The 14,901-nt window shown below is 54.6% G+C and overlaps 1 protein-coding gene across 1 annotated transcript; it reads right to left on the reverse strand.

Annotated features, from left to right (window-relative positions):
• Positions 1-8,798: 8,798 nt before the first annotated feature.
• On the reverse strand, positions 8,799-13,836 carry OPTC (opticin). The gene is made up of 6 exons (XM_066335895.1): positions 13,581-13,836; positions 12,736-12,874; positions 11,199-11,357; positions 10,448-10,650; positions 9,656-9,751; positions 8,799-9,072 (listed from the first exon to the last, which is right to left on the reverse strand). The coding sequence occupies exons 1-6, from the start codon at positions 13,800-13,802 to the stop codon at positions 8,902-8,904; spliced, it is 990 nt and encodes a 329-aa protein (XP_066191992.1). The 5' UTR covers positions 13,803-13,836; the 3' UTR covers positions 8,799-8,901.
• Positions 13,837-14,901: the final 1,065 nt, after the last annotated feature.

A 14,901-nucleotide genomic window follows, 5' to 3' on the forward strand; every position in this document is an offset into this window, starting at 1 on the left:
TGCCCCTGACACAAGAAGAACCCCCAAACCACCAATATTTGCTGCAGTTTGGTTTTCCATCCCCTCACCTCTCCCATCCCAAAGGAACTCCGGCATCTCCTCCTGCTTAAAGCCACAAAATCCCTGATTTTTCCTCCCCAAAAAAACAGGGACATGGGGGAAAAGCAGCGCTGGATTTGCTGGGTTTTTTGGGGTTTTATTTTTTTGAGGAAGGGTTGGTTCCTTCTCCCTCTCTCTTCCTGTTCCTGCCAGGGATGGAAAGTTTTGCTCCGGCTCACCCTTGTGACTGGAAAAAGAGCCGGAGCAGCCTCGGAACAAGGCGATGGTTCTTCTTTCCCTTTTTTTTTTTTTTGGGTATTTTTTCCGTGGCAAAGTTCTCAGGAAAGTGGTTTTGCAAGGAGGGCAAGGGGGAAAAGCGGGAGTGAAATCCCTGAGGAAATCCCTGGGGAAAAAAGAAAAAACAAAGAAACGGGATCCAGAAAGGATGAGGGTGAAAATGTGGAGGGGATTTAGGGGAAAAGGATTTGGGATGGGGACAGAACGGTCACGGAGTGGAGCAGGATCCCAGAGCTGTGGCTGTTCCCAGGAAAACCTGGGAACGTTTTGGGAATGATGCCAGGGTTTGGATCGGGGCCTGGAGCTGATCCCAAGTGAAATTCCTGGAGGGGTTGGAGGAATCCCTGAGGGTTTGGTTGTGCAAATGGGGCAGGGAATGGGATGGAATCCATGGGGCTGGAACAATGGGGTGGGATCAATGGGGTGGGAACAATGGGATGGGATGGAATGGGATGGAATCCATTGGGATGGGATGAGATGGGATCTATGGGATGGAATCCATGGGGCGGGATCCATGGGGTGGGAACAATGGGATGGGATGGAATGGGATGGAATCCATGGGATGGGATGAGATGGGATCTATGGGATGGAATCCATGGGGCGGGATCCATGGGGTGGGATCAATGGGATGAGATTCATTGGATGGAATCCACGGGATGGGATGAGATGGGATCTATAGGATGGAATCCATGGGGCGGGATCCATGGGGCGGGATCCATGGGGCGGGATCCATGGGGTGGGATCAATGGGATGGGATCCATGAGATGGGATCCATGAGACAGGCTCCATGGGATGGGCATTGGGGTGAATGAGATGAAAACTCTCCTGGAAAAGAAAGGGAGGGAAAAGAGGGATACAGCTGGAAAACGCCAGAGCCTCAGATGGAAGGAGTTAATCCTGGGGATCCTCCCCGGCTGTTCCCAGCAGGATTTCAGCCCCTTCCAAAGGGGTTTTGCAACACGTGTTGCAAAATGAGAAAGTCATTTCTGGAGCTGAGGAATGGATTCTGCTCCAGCCGGGAAGCGCTCGCCTGGAACATTCTGGCAATTTGGGAGGTTTTCCTTTCTCCAAAAAACCCCCCAAAACCCATTTGGAAGCAGAAATCCATTGAAATCGATGGGGTTTTCCCCATAAATATGGTGGGCTTCCAGCAAATCCTCATTTTCCCAGGAAAAATATTTTAATTTTCTATTCCAATCTCTGAAATTGGTTTTCCCTGGGTCTGGTCTCATTCCTGGCAGTTTGAATTTCCCCAAAAACTTTCACGGCTTTCCTTGAGCTCCATCAGGCCCTTCCCCATTTCTGGAAGCACTTCCAGGACTTCCAGCTGGAAAATTTCGGGATTCAAGGTGTTTTTTGCAGTTGGAGACTCCTGAGGAAAACCCCAGAGAGACAAAACCATCCTGCTCCAGACCCCTCAAGCAGCTCCTACTTGATTTAAGACAAAAATCCACATTTTATTTAAGGAAAAATCCTTTATTTCAGGAAAAAAATCCTTAAAATTAGGGGAAAATTCCCTACTTTTCACCTGAAAAGCGCTGGCACCATTCCATACCCCGGATCCAGGATTCTCCATCTGCTCCCGGTGCAGGGAAAAGCAGGAAGAGCGTGGATCGATGTGGCCATGATTATTAATTGATTTTTATTTTTATTTTCCGCCCTTAATGGCACCAGACGTCCCCTCCCTCCTGTCCCTGCCGCTCTCAATCCCTGCAGGAAAAATCGGGATGAGCCAGAGCGGGAATTTCCCCCTCGTAATTCTCAATTTTCACCTTTTCTTCCTTTATTTCCACCTTTATCATTTCCTTTTCTTCTTTATCAGGGCGGGATGAACAATTCCCGTGAATCTCAACCCTTCTCCCGCGTGGGGACGGCATCCAGCACATTCCCAAATTCCCATTAATTAAGGATTCAAAGCCCAATTTCCCAACGTCTGGCTCGGCTGATGGCTTCGATCGCTCCTGTCCCCACATTTATCCCCCTAATGGGGTTTTTATCCCGATTCCCGGGTATTTATGGATTGGGATTTCAGCAGGGAGGTGGGACACGCCGGAGGGTCAGCGCAGCCGCGGTGACAAGGACAAAACCCAGCGGGGGGACAGCTCGGTGTCCCCAGTGACATCGGGGAGCGGGATTCACCCCAGAGGCTGAATTCCTCAAATTTCCCAAATTTCCCCAAATTCCTGAATTTCCCAAATATACTGAATTGCCCGAATTCCCCAAATTTCCTGAATTTCCTGAATTTCTCAAATTTCCTGAATTTCCTGCATTTCCCGAATTTCCTGAATTTCCCGTTTCCCCCAAATTTCCTGAATTCCCCGAATTCCCCAAATTCTCCTAATTTCCCAAATTCCTCAAATTTCCCGAATTTTCTGAATGTCCAGGGATTCTCTGAGCCACTCAAAGGATTCTCGGAGCCATTCCAATGATTTTCCAGTAATTACCCCTTGGCACAGCCAGCTCATGACCTGCTGGAGCTCATCCCATCCCGCTTTTCCCTCTCCAAGGGCTGTCCCGGTGTCTGCCACCCCTCATGTCCCTTGTCCCCAACCCTCGACACCCCAGACACTCTGGATGCAGCAGGGAAACGGGATAATTCCTGTTGGAGGAGAAAAAAAGAGGATTTAAGGGGCAAAGTGTGACCTTGACCCGAATCATCCCATCCCATGGAGAACCCCAAATCCCTGTGGGACCGTGGCTGAAGCCGGGGGAAACTGAGGCACGGAGGGTTTGTGGGGATTGATCTCCTCTTCCTTGGGAAGCGCCCCTTTAGCCCCGTGCCTCAGTTTCCCTGTCCTGCAGGGATCTCGAGTCCTCGGAGCTGGTAAAATCCCAGGTAAAATCCCAGAGATCTGGAATTTTCATCTGGTAAAAATCCCCGAGTCTGCAGCTCTCGGGGTCCGAGCTGATTACAGCTTTCATTAATTGATTTTAGAGCTGATTGTCCTTTCAGGAATTCATTAATGATCGGTATAACCATGGAGCTGCAGGGAAAAAAAACCCAAAAAAACAACAAATCAAAACCCACCCGGGGCTGTCCCACGGCCCAAACCCACTCTGCCACCCCTCCTGCTGCTGTCACCTCCCCTGCGCTGCCACCTCGGGCTGTGGGGACAGTCCCCGATGTCACGGGGCGTTTCCCGGGAAGCCACTTGGGATGAGGATGCTCCTCCCGGGTCATTTGTCCTCCGCGCTCGGCTGGCCTTTGTCACCCGTTTGTCACCCGCTTGTCACCCTCTGGGGACAAAGCCGCAGCCCTGCCCTCGGGGAGCCACCCCGGGTCACCCCGGAGGGACAGCGGGGACAGGAGGAGGAGGAGGAGGAGGAGGAGGAGGAAGGAGAGATCCCTGCGGGATGTGCCGCGGTCCCCACCCCGCTCCTTGGAGTGCCTCAGCCCCAAAAATCCCTCATCATCTTCATGGTTCCCTCGGGGACGGCGACAGCGGTGTCACCAGAGGGTCACACACCCCGGGGACAAGGGGGAAAAATAATCAGTGTCCTGAAGATCCCAGAAGGAAAATCCTCTGGGATGTGGGAATTCAAATTCCTGCTTTGGGTGCGCAAAAGAACATCACCCTCCTCAAAAAATACACCCCAAAAAACAGCAAAAAGGGGAATTAGTGGGGCCCCAAATCCTCACAGGGAATCACATCCCAAAGGCAGGGCCAGGAAAATCTCCCCGTGCAGCCGGGAGCGCCAGGGGAGGGAAGGAAAGGCGGGCAGGAACAATTCCTCGAGCAGCAATTTGGGCTGAGCACTTTCTGCCTTCCCACAATTTTCCCTGGGGGAAGCCTTTTCCCCCGAGCCCCGGAGAAAAGAGATTTCTCCTCAGCTCAACGTCCTTCCCCTGCAAATCTCCTCGGCTCCGACACTTCTCTGATCATAAATTAGCGATTCCTCGCGCTCGGCTCGCTCGGAGCTGTTTCTCTCTTCCCCCTCTCCAGGTTTTTCCACAGCCCACAGAAAGGGAAGATCCAGGCTCCGCGTGGTTATTTTAAAAGGCGCCGATCAATCAAGAGCTCCCCTCCTCCTCCTCCTCCTCCTGTCCTCATCCTCGGCTCCTCTGCCACCCCAAACCCCTTCCCGAGCAGAGCAGCCCCTCCAAACCAACCCAAATCCAGCCTGGAAGAACTGGGATTTAGGTAAAAAAAAAAAAAAAAAAAAAAAAAAAAAAAAAAAAAAAAAAAAATCGAAATAAAAATCTAAATAAAAATCTAAATCTAAATCTAAATAAAAATAAAAATAAAAATAAAAATAAAGATAAAAATAAAAATAAAAATAAAGATAAAAATAAAGATAAAAATAAAAATAAAGATAAAAATAAAAATAAAAATAAAAATAAAAATAAAAGTGGGGCAAGGCTGAATTCCCAGGGAGAGCCTCGTGCCCGTCAGGACGCTGGATGTGGGCCTTGGAAGAGCCACTCCTGCTGATGTTGTCCTCCATTTCGTCACCTCTCCACCATCAGACGGGAGATGATCCCCTGGGAATGGCGCTGGAGGGAATTTTTCCCGTGCCAAGGAAGCAGCAGCAGCAGGATTGGGAGAACATCCCTAATTTCGGGGCTGCCACCCTCCTAAAGAGGGTGACACTGTCACAGGGGCCACCCCATAACCTCCTTCCAACAACTCCCAACCCCTCGGAGCTGTTCCCTGAGCACGAATCGGGTTCATCCAGGGCTCTCCTTTCCCCGGGAATTCTCGTTTCCCATCCCGGAGCCTTTCCCAGGCTCCTGCTGACAGCACCTAACGAGTCACCGCTAAAAATAGAAGGTGTCTGGGTCACATCTCCCGGCCCGGAGCCGCTCGGGACGAGGGATCCCGGTGGCAGGGAAAGGCAGGAAAACCCCGGGATGCTGCAGGAACCGCCCCGATCCCTCGGGAATGCTGTAGGGAGGGGACTGAGCCCGAGAAATCGGAATTTTTATCGATTATTTTTATAGAATTCGAGGGGGAGAGAGATGTGAAAAAAAAAAAGTAAAAAAAAAGAAAGAAACAAGGAATGTGTTTACTGCTTTTTGCTGCGTTTTTCTCTCCTCCTTTTTTTTTTTTTTTTTTTTTTTTTTGTTTGGTTTTTTTTTGTTTTTGGTTGGTTGTTTTGTTTTTGGTGGGTTTTTTGTTTTGTTTTGGGGTTTTTTTGTGGTGTTTTTTGTGGTTGTTTTTTTTTCTTGGTTTTTTTTTTTGGTTTTTTTTTTTTTTTTTTTTTTTTTTTTGGTTGGTTGGTTGGTTGTTTTTTTTGGGTTTTTGGTTTTTTCTGGTTTTGGTTTTTTGTTTTTCCGGTCGTAAAGGAGAAGAAAAGCTCAGGCTGCTCCCCGCCTTCCTCCATCCCGTTCCCATTCCCATTGTTGAGTTTCCCTGGAGGGACCCCAGAGCTGTCCACACTCTGGGATAATTCATGGGCGGCCCTTTCATCCCCATCTCCCAGGGATCGATCCCAGCTGATCAATCCCAGCGCTGGGATATTCTGGGGAGAGGGGGGAAAAAAAAAAGGGAAAAATCCAGAATTGGAGCAGCGCCGTTAATATCCAGAATAATCTGTTGATTCCCCAAAATCCCCATTGGGATTGAGGCAGGAAAATGAGGTTTTGGTCATTCTGGGGGATCTTTCCAGGGCCCAGGAAGATGAAAACTTCCATCCTGCTTCCCTGATTGCTGTGTGACATCCCCGAGCTGCCGAGGGACGCCAGGGGACAGCTCTGTCCCCACGCGGTGGCCAAAGGACAAAGGGCTGCTCCTGGTGGAGTGGGGGGAAAGGGGGAAGAAATTTGGGAGAGGGAATTGGGAATGTGGAGTTGGGAATTCCTGGGCAGGGAGGATGGAGGGAACTCCTGGACACACACAGGGTCCCCCAGGGATGTCACATAGGGTCACTCAGGGGTGTCACACAGAGTCCCCATGAGTGTCACACAGAGTCCTCCAGGGATGTCACACACTGTCCCTCAGGGATGTCACATTGAGTCCCCAGGGGTGTCACACGCTCCCCATCAAGGATGTCACACACTGTCCCCCAGGGATGTCCCATAGAGCCCCCCAGAGATGTCCCACGCTGTCCCCCAGGGGTGTCACATGCTGTGCTCCAGGGATGTCACACAGAGTCTCCCAGGGGTGTCACACAGAGTCCCTTAGGGGTGTCACATGCTCTCCCCCAGGCATGTCACACTGAGTCCCCAGAGGTGTCACACACAGTCCCCAGAGATGTCACCCGCTGTCCCAGCTCCTCCTGACCCCCAGGGAAGGGCCGTGCTGGTGCCACATCCCCCAGGAGTCTCCCCAGGGCTCGGAAAATTCGGAGCATTCCCCGGTCTGTGTTTTGGTGCGGGATGGAGGAGGAGGAGGAGGAGAGGAGGAGGAGGAGGGGGAGGAAGGCCAGATGGAGCAGCCGAGAGCCGCAGGATGCTGAGCTGGCGGGAGCGCTGTGAGCCGGCGCTGCCACAGCCCGCCGATCGATATGTGACAATGCGAAAGGTGACCTTGAGCGCCGACAGCCAGGAGGGAGGAGGGAGGCAGAGCCAGGAATTCCACTCGGAAACGCTCCCCGGGAGAGGGATGGAGGGATAGAGGCGAGGACAGGGATGCAGAGCCCCGGGGAGGGCTCCGTGCCCTCCTGGCTGCTCCAGGACAGCATCCCGGTGCTCGAGGAGCTCCTTGGGGACAGTCCCTGCCCAGGAGGGGACGAGTGGCAGGAGGAGGTGGCAGTTCCAAACGAGGCCACGATCAATAACTGCCCCAATAATCAATAACCGAGCCCCAAAACAGCCCCAGCTCGGCCCCTCCAGGGTCCCTCCAGCCCCATCGCGGTCCCTCCTCCCGGGGGGTGACAGGGACACAAGAGCCACCCAAGGCAGACACCCGCCCTGAATCCCAAACTCTGGCCCAGAGCCCCTCAGTGCTCTTTTCTGACAGAAAAAATTGGGGATTTCTGTAAATCCGGGAACCTCCTGCAGCTCCTCCGAACCTTTTCCCTGATAATTCCCGGGTTATTCCCGATCCCGACGGGAATTCCCGGGGGAGCCGGAGCCTGCAGGAGCGAGAGGTCCGGCACTCCCCACACTCCGCCTTTGCCCTCTAGCGGGACCAACGAGAAGGACCCGGCCGGGAAAATTCGGCCGATTCCATCCTGCCGCAGCACGGTTTGTAGAAATCCCAAGTTTTCCCAAAGAAATGAGCAGCTCGCGGGGGGATTTCCTGGAGGAGAGTTGAGATTTCGGGGCGTTGGGTGGCTTTGGGGTCCTCTCACCCCCGGAGAGGAGGGGACAGGAGGGGACAGGAAGGGACAGGGGGTTCCCACCTTTTCCAGAGCTCTGGAGGGGCAGAGATGGGGCTGGATTCGGGGAAGGGCGTGCTGAGGGCTCCATCCCGTGGGATGAGCGGGATAAAGGCCCGTGGGAAGGTGTTGGGAGGGTGGGTGGGGACGGAGGAGGAGGACTCAGGGACACCTCAAGGGTGACACCACACCAGCGACAACAAATCCTAGAACTTTGGATGAAACACCTCCAAATTCCCATTTCCCAAGGATTTGGGGTGGATAATCCACTCCTGAGCTGGGTTTTTGCATGGGAAAAGGGGCGAGAGGAGGAGGTGCTCTCCTCCCTGTGCTCTGCCGGCTCTGCGGGTCCCCAGGGATGAGGAGCCGGATCCTCTTCCCAGGTTTTCTCCAGCCGCCTTCGGATGCCTCCCCGGGCTCCGAGGGTGTGGGCTGAGCTCCGTGGTTTCAGTTCGGGGCTTCGGATTCTCCGGGGATGTGTCATCCCCCTCGCGGTGTTCGTTACACGTGGATAAAAATATAAGGGATGAACACATCGCCTGGAAAATATCCCACACCGCTGGGCAGCTCCTCCGGGCTGCTGAAAGCCGGGATGATCCCCGAGGTTTTAACTCCATCCCAGGGATTTTACTGCTGCTCCTGGTGAGACTCAGATGACTCAGAGATTTCCAGGTTTCTCTGCAGTTCCAAATCCAGGGGGATGGAGATCCCATCCAATGCCAGGACAGCTCCCGGTCCCTGTTCCCGGTGCTGCAGTGGGTCTGGGATGAGGGGCTGGAAGATTCCAGGTGCCCTGTGTGGGGATTTTCCTCTTTGGGAGCACACAGGGTCACACCTGGATGTGCCACATCCCCCTGGAGCTGCACAGCTGGAGCTGGGGACAGCCCAGGGGACAGATGCCACCTGAGATGGCGGCAGTGTCACCTCGCTGGAGCAATGCAGCTCCTGATCCCCGGCCGGGAAAAGCCTGAACAGGATCCCGGGATCCTCCTGAGGCTCTGGGAGGGAATGGAGGAAGAAACAGGACACAGGGAAATCCCACCTTTGCCAATCCAGGCAAAGCTGCTGGGCTGGGCTCGGGGCTTCCCTCTGCTCTCACTGTCCAGAACAAAACTTTAAATGCATTTAAACCCCTTTCCTTTTATTTTGAATTCCTCACTCCCTGCTGCGTTTGCCCCAGAACCGAGCTCGCTCTGGGGTGAAACCCCTCCACCTTGAATCACATTTTCCCACGGGGCAGCAGCGTCTGAGCGGTCTGGGGCGGGATCTGGGAATTCTTTCCTGCATTCCAGCCCTGGGGGCTCAGGAGAAGCGGCCGGTGGGCAGGCGGGGCAGGCAGAAGAAGGCGTTGGGGAAGAGGCTGAGGTTGATGGGGTTCCCGTCCAGGCGAATGTCCTCCAGCGCCCGGCGGATGTGGCCCTGGTCCTGGCTGTCACAGAACGTGTCCTCGTGCATCGTCTGGATCTTGTTGTTCTGGGGAGGACAGGAAGGGAGAGCACGGGTCAGGGGGAGAGGCACGGGACGACCAGGACCAGGACCAGGACCAGGACCAGGACCAGGACCAGGACCAGGACCAGGAAAACAACCAGGAAAATGACCAGGACAAGGACCAGAACCAGGACTAGAACTAGGACCAGGATCAGGACCAGGACCAGGACAAAGACCAAGACCAAGGAAAGGACCAGGACCAGGAAAAGGACCAGGACAATAAGGATAAGGAGGAGGACCAGGACCAGGACAACACAGAGGAGGAGAAGGAGGAGGAGGAAGGGGAGGAGGAGGAAGGGGAGGAGGAGGTGGGATCTGCTAAACTCAGGGAAACCTCATTCCACCTGGAGGTGCAGGGAAAGGGACAAATCCGAATCAAAAGGACAATGATGAGGACCAGGCCCAGGCCTAGGCCTAGGATAAGGAGGACCAGGACCAGGACCAGGACAAGGACAAGGAAAAGGAGGAAGAGGATGAGGAAGAGGAAGAAGATGAGGAAGAGGAGGATGACGAGGATGATGATGAAGAGGGCTCTGCCAGGCTCAGGTAGAGGCAAAGCCCGTCCCACCTGGAGGTGCAGTGAGCGCAGGCTCTCGGGAAGGGGCACCGGGATAAAATCCAGCTGGTTATCGGAGAGGTGGAGGAACTGCAGCTGCTTCAGGTCCTGCGGGGAGAGGGCAGAGATGAACCCCCAGAAGATGAAAGATGAACCCCAATAGAGATAAACCCCAATAGAGATAAACCCCAATAGAGATGAACCCAAATAGAGATGAACCCCAATAGAGATAAATCCCAATAGAGATGAACCTCCAAGAGATTAATCCAAATAAATATGAACCCAAAGAAGAAGAACCAAAGAATCCCCTGGAGATGAACCCCCTAAAGATGAACCCCCCAGAGACAAAACCCCAACACTGATGACCCCCCTAGAGATAAAACCTCAATAGAGATGAACCAATGAATCCCCTAGAGATGAACTCCCTAAAGATGAATCCCACAGAGACGAACCCCCCAAGAGATGAACTCCAAGAGATCAACCCCATAAAGACGAATCCCCCTAGAGAAAAAACCTCAACAGAGATGAATCAGTGAATCCCCTCGAGATGAATCCCCTAGAGATGAATCCCATAAAGACGAATCCCCCTAGAGACGAAACCCCAACACAGATGACCCCCCCTAGAGATGAATCCCCTAAAGATGAATCCCATAAAGACAAATCCCCCAAAGACAAAACCCCAACACAGATGACCCCCCTAGAGACGAACCCCCCAAGAGATGACCCCCTATAGTTGCCCCCCTGCTCCCACTCCTCTGCACCCTGTCCCCGTGTCCCCTTGTCCCTGCTGTCCCCGGGGCGCACACGGAAGGCCTCGGGGCGCAGCCCGGCGCTGCCCAGGCGGTTGAGGCGGGCGTCCAGGCGGACCAGGCTGCGGGGCAGCTCGGGCAGCGCCGTCAGCAGGTTCTGGGGCAGCAGCAGCTCCTGCAGGCTGGGCAGCCTCCGGAACGCGTCCGCGTCCGCCCACGAGATGGAATTGCTGCTCAGGTCGATGCGCTTCAGCTTCTCTGAGGGCAGCAGGGACAAAGGGGCGGTTTATTAAAACCAGGAATTTTTAAATTCCCCTCATTCCCCGTCCAAATCCTGGTTTTTTTCCCCCTTTTTTCCCCCCTTGTCCCAGTGATGACTTTTGCATTTTTTAATGCATTTTTCATATATTCAGACGAAATAGCTGAATAGCTGCACAGACTGCCACGGCTGGCCCTGCAGGAGGGTTTGTTTGGGCTGACACCGACACCAACAGGGGTCAGGTTGTGTTCTGACTGTCAGCATTTCTGGCATTTTTTGTTTGTTTTGTTTACTTGGCTTTTTTTGTACTACTACATTTATATTTTTAATATCCCCAGTAAAGAACCGACAGAACAGAACAGGAATAGAATATCCCTATTCCCACACCTTCGCCTGAAAACCCCTTACTTCCAAAACTATGACAATTCACAGGGATGGGAGTTTACATTCTCCCTTCCAAGGGAAGCTCCAGCTTTTCCCTGGCAGACCCCTGCTCATCCCAAACCAGGACAGGGGGGATTTTTCTGGCTGGCTGACCCGGGCTCACCGAGGCCGGTGAAGTCCGTGGCACGGATGGCGCCGATGCGGTTGAAGCGGGCGTAGAGGTACGCGGTGTCCGCGGGCAGCGCCGGGATCCGCTCCAGCCCCGCGTCGTCGCAGTACACCGAGGTGCCGAGGCACAGGCACAGCTGGCAGCTGGGCAGCTCTAGGGGGACAGAGAGACCCCGGGCATGGAGACTGCCCCTGACCCCATAAAATACCCCAGAAAATACCCCAGGACAGCGGGAGGAGCTCACCCTGCTGTGGGGACATGGATCAGTGGCACACGGAGCTGTCACAGCTCCCTCACCCCATAAAATACCCCATAAAATACCCCAGGACAGTGGGAGGAGCTCACCCTGCTGTGGGGACATGGATCAGTGACACATGGAGCTATCACAGCTCCCTCACCCCATAAAATACCCCATAAAATACCCCAGAAAATACCCCAGGACAGTGGGATATGCCCACCCTGCTGTGGGGACATGGATCAGTGGCACACGGAGCTATCACAGCTCCCTCACCCCATAAAATACCCCAGAAAATACCCCAGGACAGTGGGATCTGCTCACCCTGCTGTGGGGAACATGGGTCAGTGACACACGGAGCTGTCATGGCTCCCTCACCCCATAAAATACCCCAGAACAGTAGGATATGCCCACCCTGCTGTGGGGACATGGGTATGTGACACACAGAGTTGTCACAGCCCCATGACCCCATAAAATACCCAATAAAATACCCCAGAACAGCAAAGGGACATGTCCACACTGTGGGGACACAGAATCCAGGGTCTCAGAGGTAACACAGCCCCCTGACCCCATACAATACCCCAGAACAGCAGAAGGATGTGCCCACCCTGCCCACACTCTGGGCAAAAAAACCCAAAAAACCCCACAAAAAAACCCTGTTAATAAATGAAATGCCCAGGGTGAAATCCCTCCTGTGGGAGGAGGGAAGATTAAAACTCCCAAATTCAGCTTTTTTACACCCAAAGCTCTCCTGGCCCCCCCTTAATTCTCCTACCAGAGGAAGCAGAACTCAAGAAAATTATTTTGCATCATGAAAAATCCATCCCAGCTGCCCCAAAGGCCCCATCAAGAGGTAAAAGTGAATCCAACCCCACACCTGATCCTTTTCCTCTCCCCCAGCCCCATCCCTGACATTCCCCATCCCTTCCAGGGGGGGCTCAAAGCAGCTCAGCACCGATTTCCTTTCGCCTCCCACTTAATTTGTCCCAGTCTGGAGTGACAGAGAAGGAATACAGATATTTATGCCTCTCCCCAGGATTTTAATTGTCGCTAATCTAATTGCCACTGTGGCAAAGCCTCTGCTCATTAAAGCCTCGCTGCTTTGCTGCAGTTCATTAGTTTTTTATTTTTTATTTTTTTTTCCCCAGAAATTTCTCTCTCTCTCTGTCTCTGCAGCCCTCCCACCTCAAAACATCGCAAAGAGCTGCTGGGAGCACAAGAATTCCCTTTTTTTTTTCCCAAAAAAACCTCCACCCCAGTTCCGTGGGGCTGTATCCCAAGGGACACACAACTCACCCTGCCCGGGGATGGGCGCTGGGGGCACGGGGCCAACTCCGCTCGGGGGCTGCACTTTGGGGGTTCCAGCCGTGGTTTCACTCAGCTCTGGGAGAATTTGGGGCTCCTTGGGGCGAGGAGCCAAGGTGCCAACCTCGATCTGCAAAAAATTTGGGCATGAGGGGTGTGACAATGACACTTGTCCCCCCGCGGGGTGGGTGGCACGGGTCAGGGGTCACGGGACGCCGTGTGGTTAAATTCGGCACAAAAGGTCACGCTTATGGAGCTCAGGGTGTCTAATTCTTTATGTTTAAAAGATGCCGTGGGAAGGGGAGGAACCCACCAACCTTTGTGCATCTACAAAAATCCCACGTGGACGATTTTGTGAGCGTACTTTGAAGGGTTCTGTCAATTCCTTCTGGAATTGGCCAAGCATCCACTGAACAGGTGGGAAATGTCTTTTCTGGACATGCAGATTTTATAGGAATGTATAGGAAATTCAGAACATTTAAATCTGAGGCATTGGCTAAAGCCACCCAGACGTTTTGTTTTGGTTGACTAACTGGCACATTTGGGTTGGAGGTTGTTAATTCCTTCTTGGAAAGCTCTCCAAGGAACTCCCCGCTGCCCCTCCTCGCCCGGAGGGATGAAGGAATCCTCACATCCAGGCGCTGGCAGGGGACAAAGAGCTGGCAGGGGACAAAGAGCTGGCAGGGGACAAAGAGCTGGCAGAGGTTTGGCCCGGGTAAAACCTTCCCCAGCACCGGGAGAGGTGCCAGGGCTGTCGCTGCCACCGCTCCTCCTGCGGTGCCACATCCGTCCCTGGCTCCAAATCCCTGTCCTGGGGCTCTCCTGTGTCCCCTCACCTTCGGGACAAGGTCCCCGTAGTCGTAGAGCTCCTCGTAGTTGCTCAGGTCCAGGATTTCCCCGTAGTTATCCAAGGTCAGGTCGTAGTGGTCCAAATCCAGGTTTTCGTAAAGGCTCAGGTCAGCCTTGGCCTTGTCCGCCTTCCTCCTCTCCTTGGCTGGGACAGCCCAAAGTGTCCCCAGGCACAGGCTGGCCACTCCCAGCCAGCCCAGGGGACACATCCTGCGCCCGGCCAGGGTCACAGAGCCGAGGGACAGGGCCTGGAATGGTCACCAAGGGCTGGGTGTAGGGCTGAGCCCAGCCTCGGGGGGGACAGACAGCCCCTGGAGGGGACAGACAGCCCCTGGAGGGGACAGACAGCCCCTGGAGGGGACAGGCAGCCCCAGCCCCTGGAGGGGACAGACAGCCCCTGGAGGGGACAGGCAGCCCCCAGCCCCTGGAGGGGACAGACAGCCCCCAGCCCCTGGAGGGGACAGACAGCCCCAGCCCCTGGAGGGGACAGACAGCCCCTGGAGGGGACAGACAGCCCCCAGCCCCTGGAGGGGACAGACAGCCCCCAGCCCCGGGAGGGGACAGGCAGCCCCCAGCCCCGGGAGGGGACAGGCAGCCCCCAGCCCCGGGGACGTTTGGTGACCCTGCTCGGCCCATTTCACGCTCGGCTGTGCAGGAGGGGCCCCGCTGTGACGCCGGGGCTTCCCGGCTTTCCCAGCCCCGGGGGGAGCGCAGGGACCGGGAGGGGATGAGGGGGTCAGGAGGGGATGGGGGTGTCAGGGCACTCGTGGCCACAGGTGGAACCGGTCACTGGCCCCCCCAAGCCCAGCAGTCTCGGAGAACCAGCCCCTGGAACTGCTGCTCCCCCCTTCTGCTCCCACATCCAGCTCTAAATCCCGGGATTCTGCTTTTCCAACCTCCTGGCCGGCCAGAGGCCGCAGGATCCGTGCGGCAGCACGGGGAAACTCCCACCCCAATCCTGACAGCTTCACATCCAAACCCTCCGAGACCCATTCCCACAGAATTCCCTCCCACGGGACACCCACGGCAGAGCAGGAGGAGGATCCCGGCTTCTCCAGCCTCTCCCAACCCCAACCCCAAATCCACCACCCGGCCTAGAGTTGGTTTTGTTTTGGGGTTTTTTTTTTTTCACTCCATCCTGAGGATGCTGCTCCCAAATTCCCGCTGTTTTCTCCCAAATCCGCCCTTTCCGGGGGCGCTGAGCTCCCCGGGACCCCCAAAACCCCTCCCAGCCCGGGAGTGGGGGGCTCTGGAGGAGCCAAAAGAAGCCGGCACGGACGTACCGCCTGTCCTTCCTCCTCCTCCTCC

This window comes from Sylvia atricapilla, chromosome 25 (genome assembly GCF_009819655.1).
Source record: "Sylvia atricapilla isolate bSylAtr1 chromosome 25, bSylAtr1.pri, whole genome shotgun sequence".
NCBI classification, from domain to species: domain Eukaryota; kingdom Metazoa; phylum Chordata; class Aves; order Passeriformes; family Sylviidae; genus Sylvia; species Sylvia atricapilla.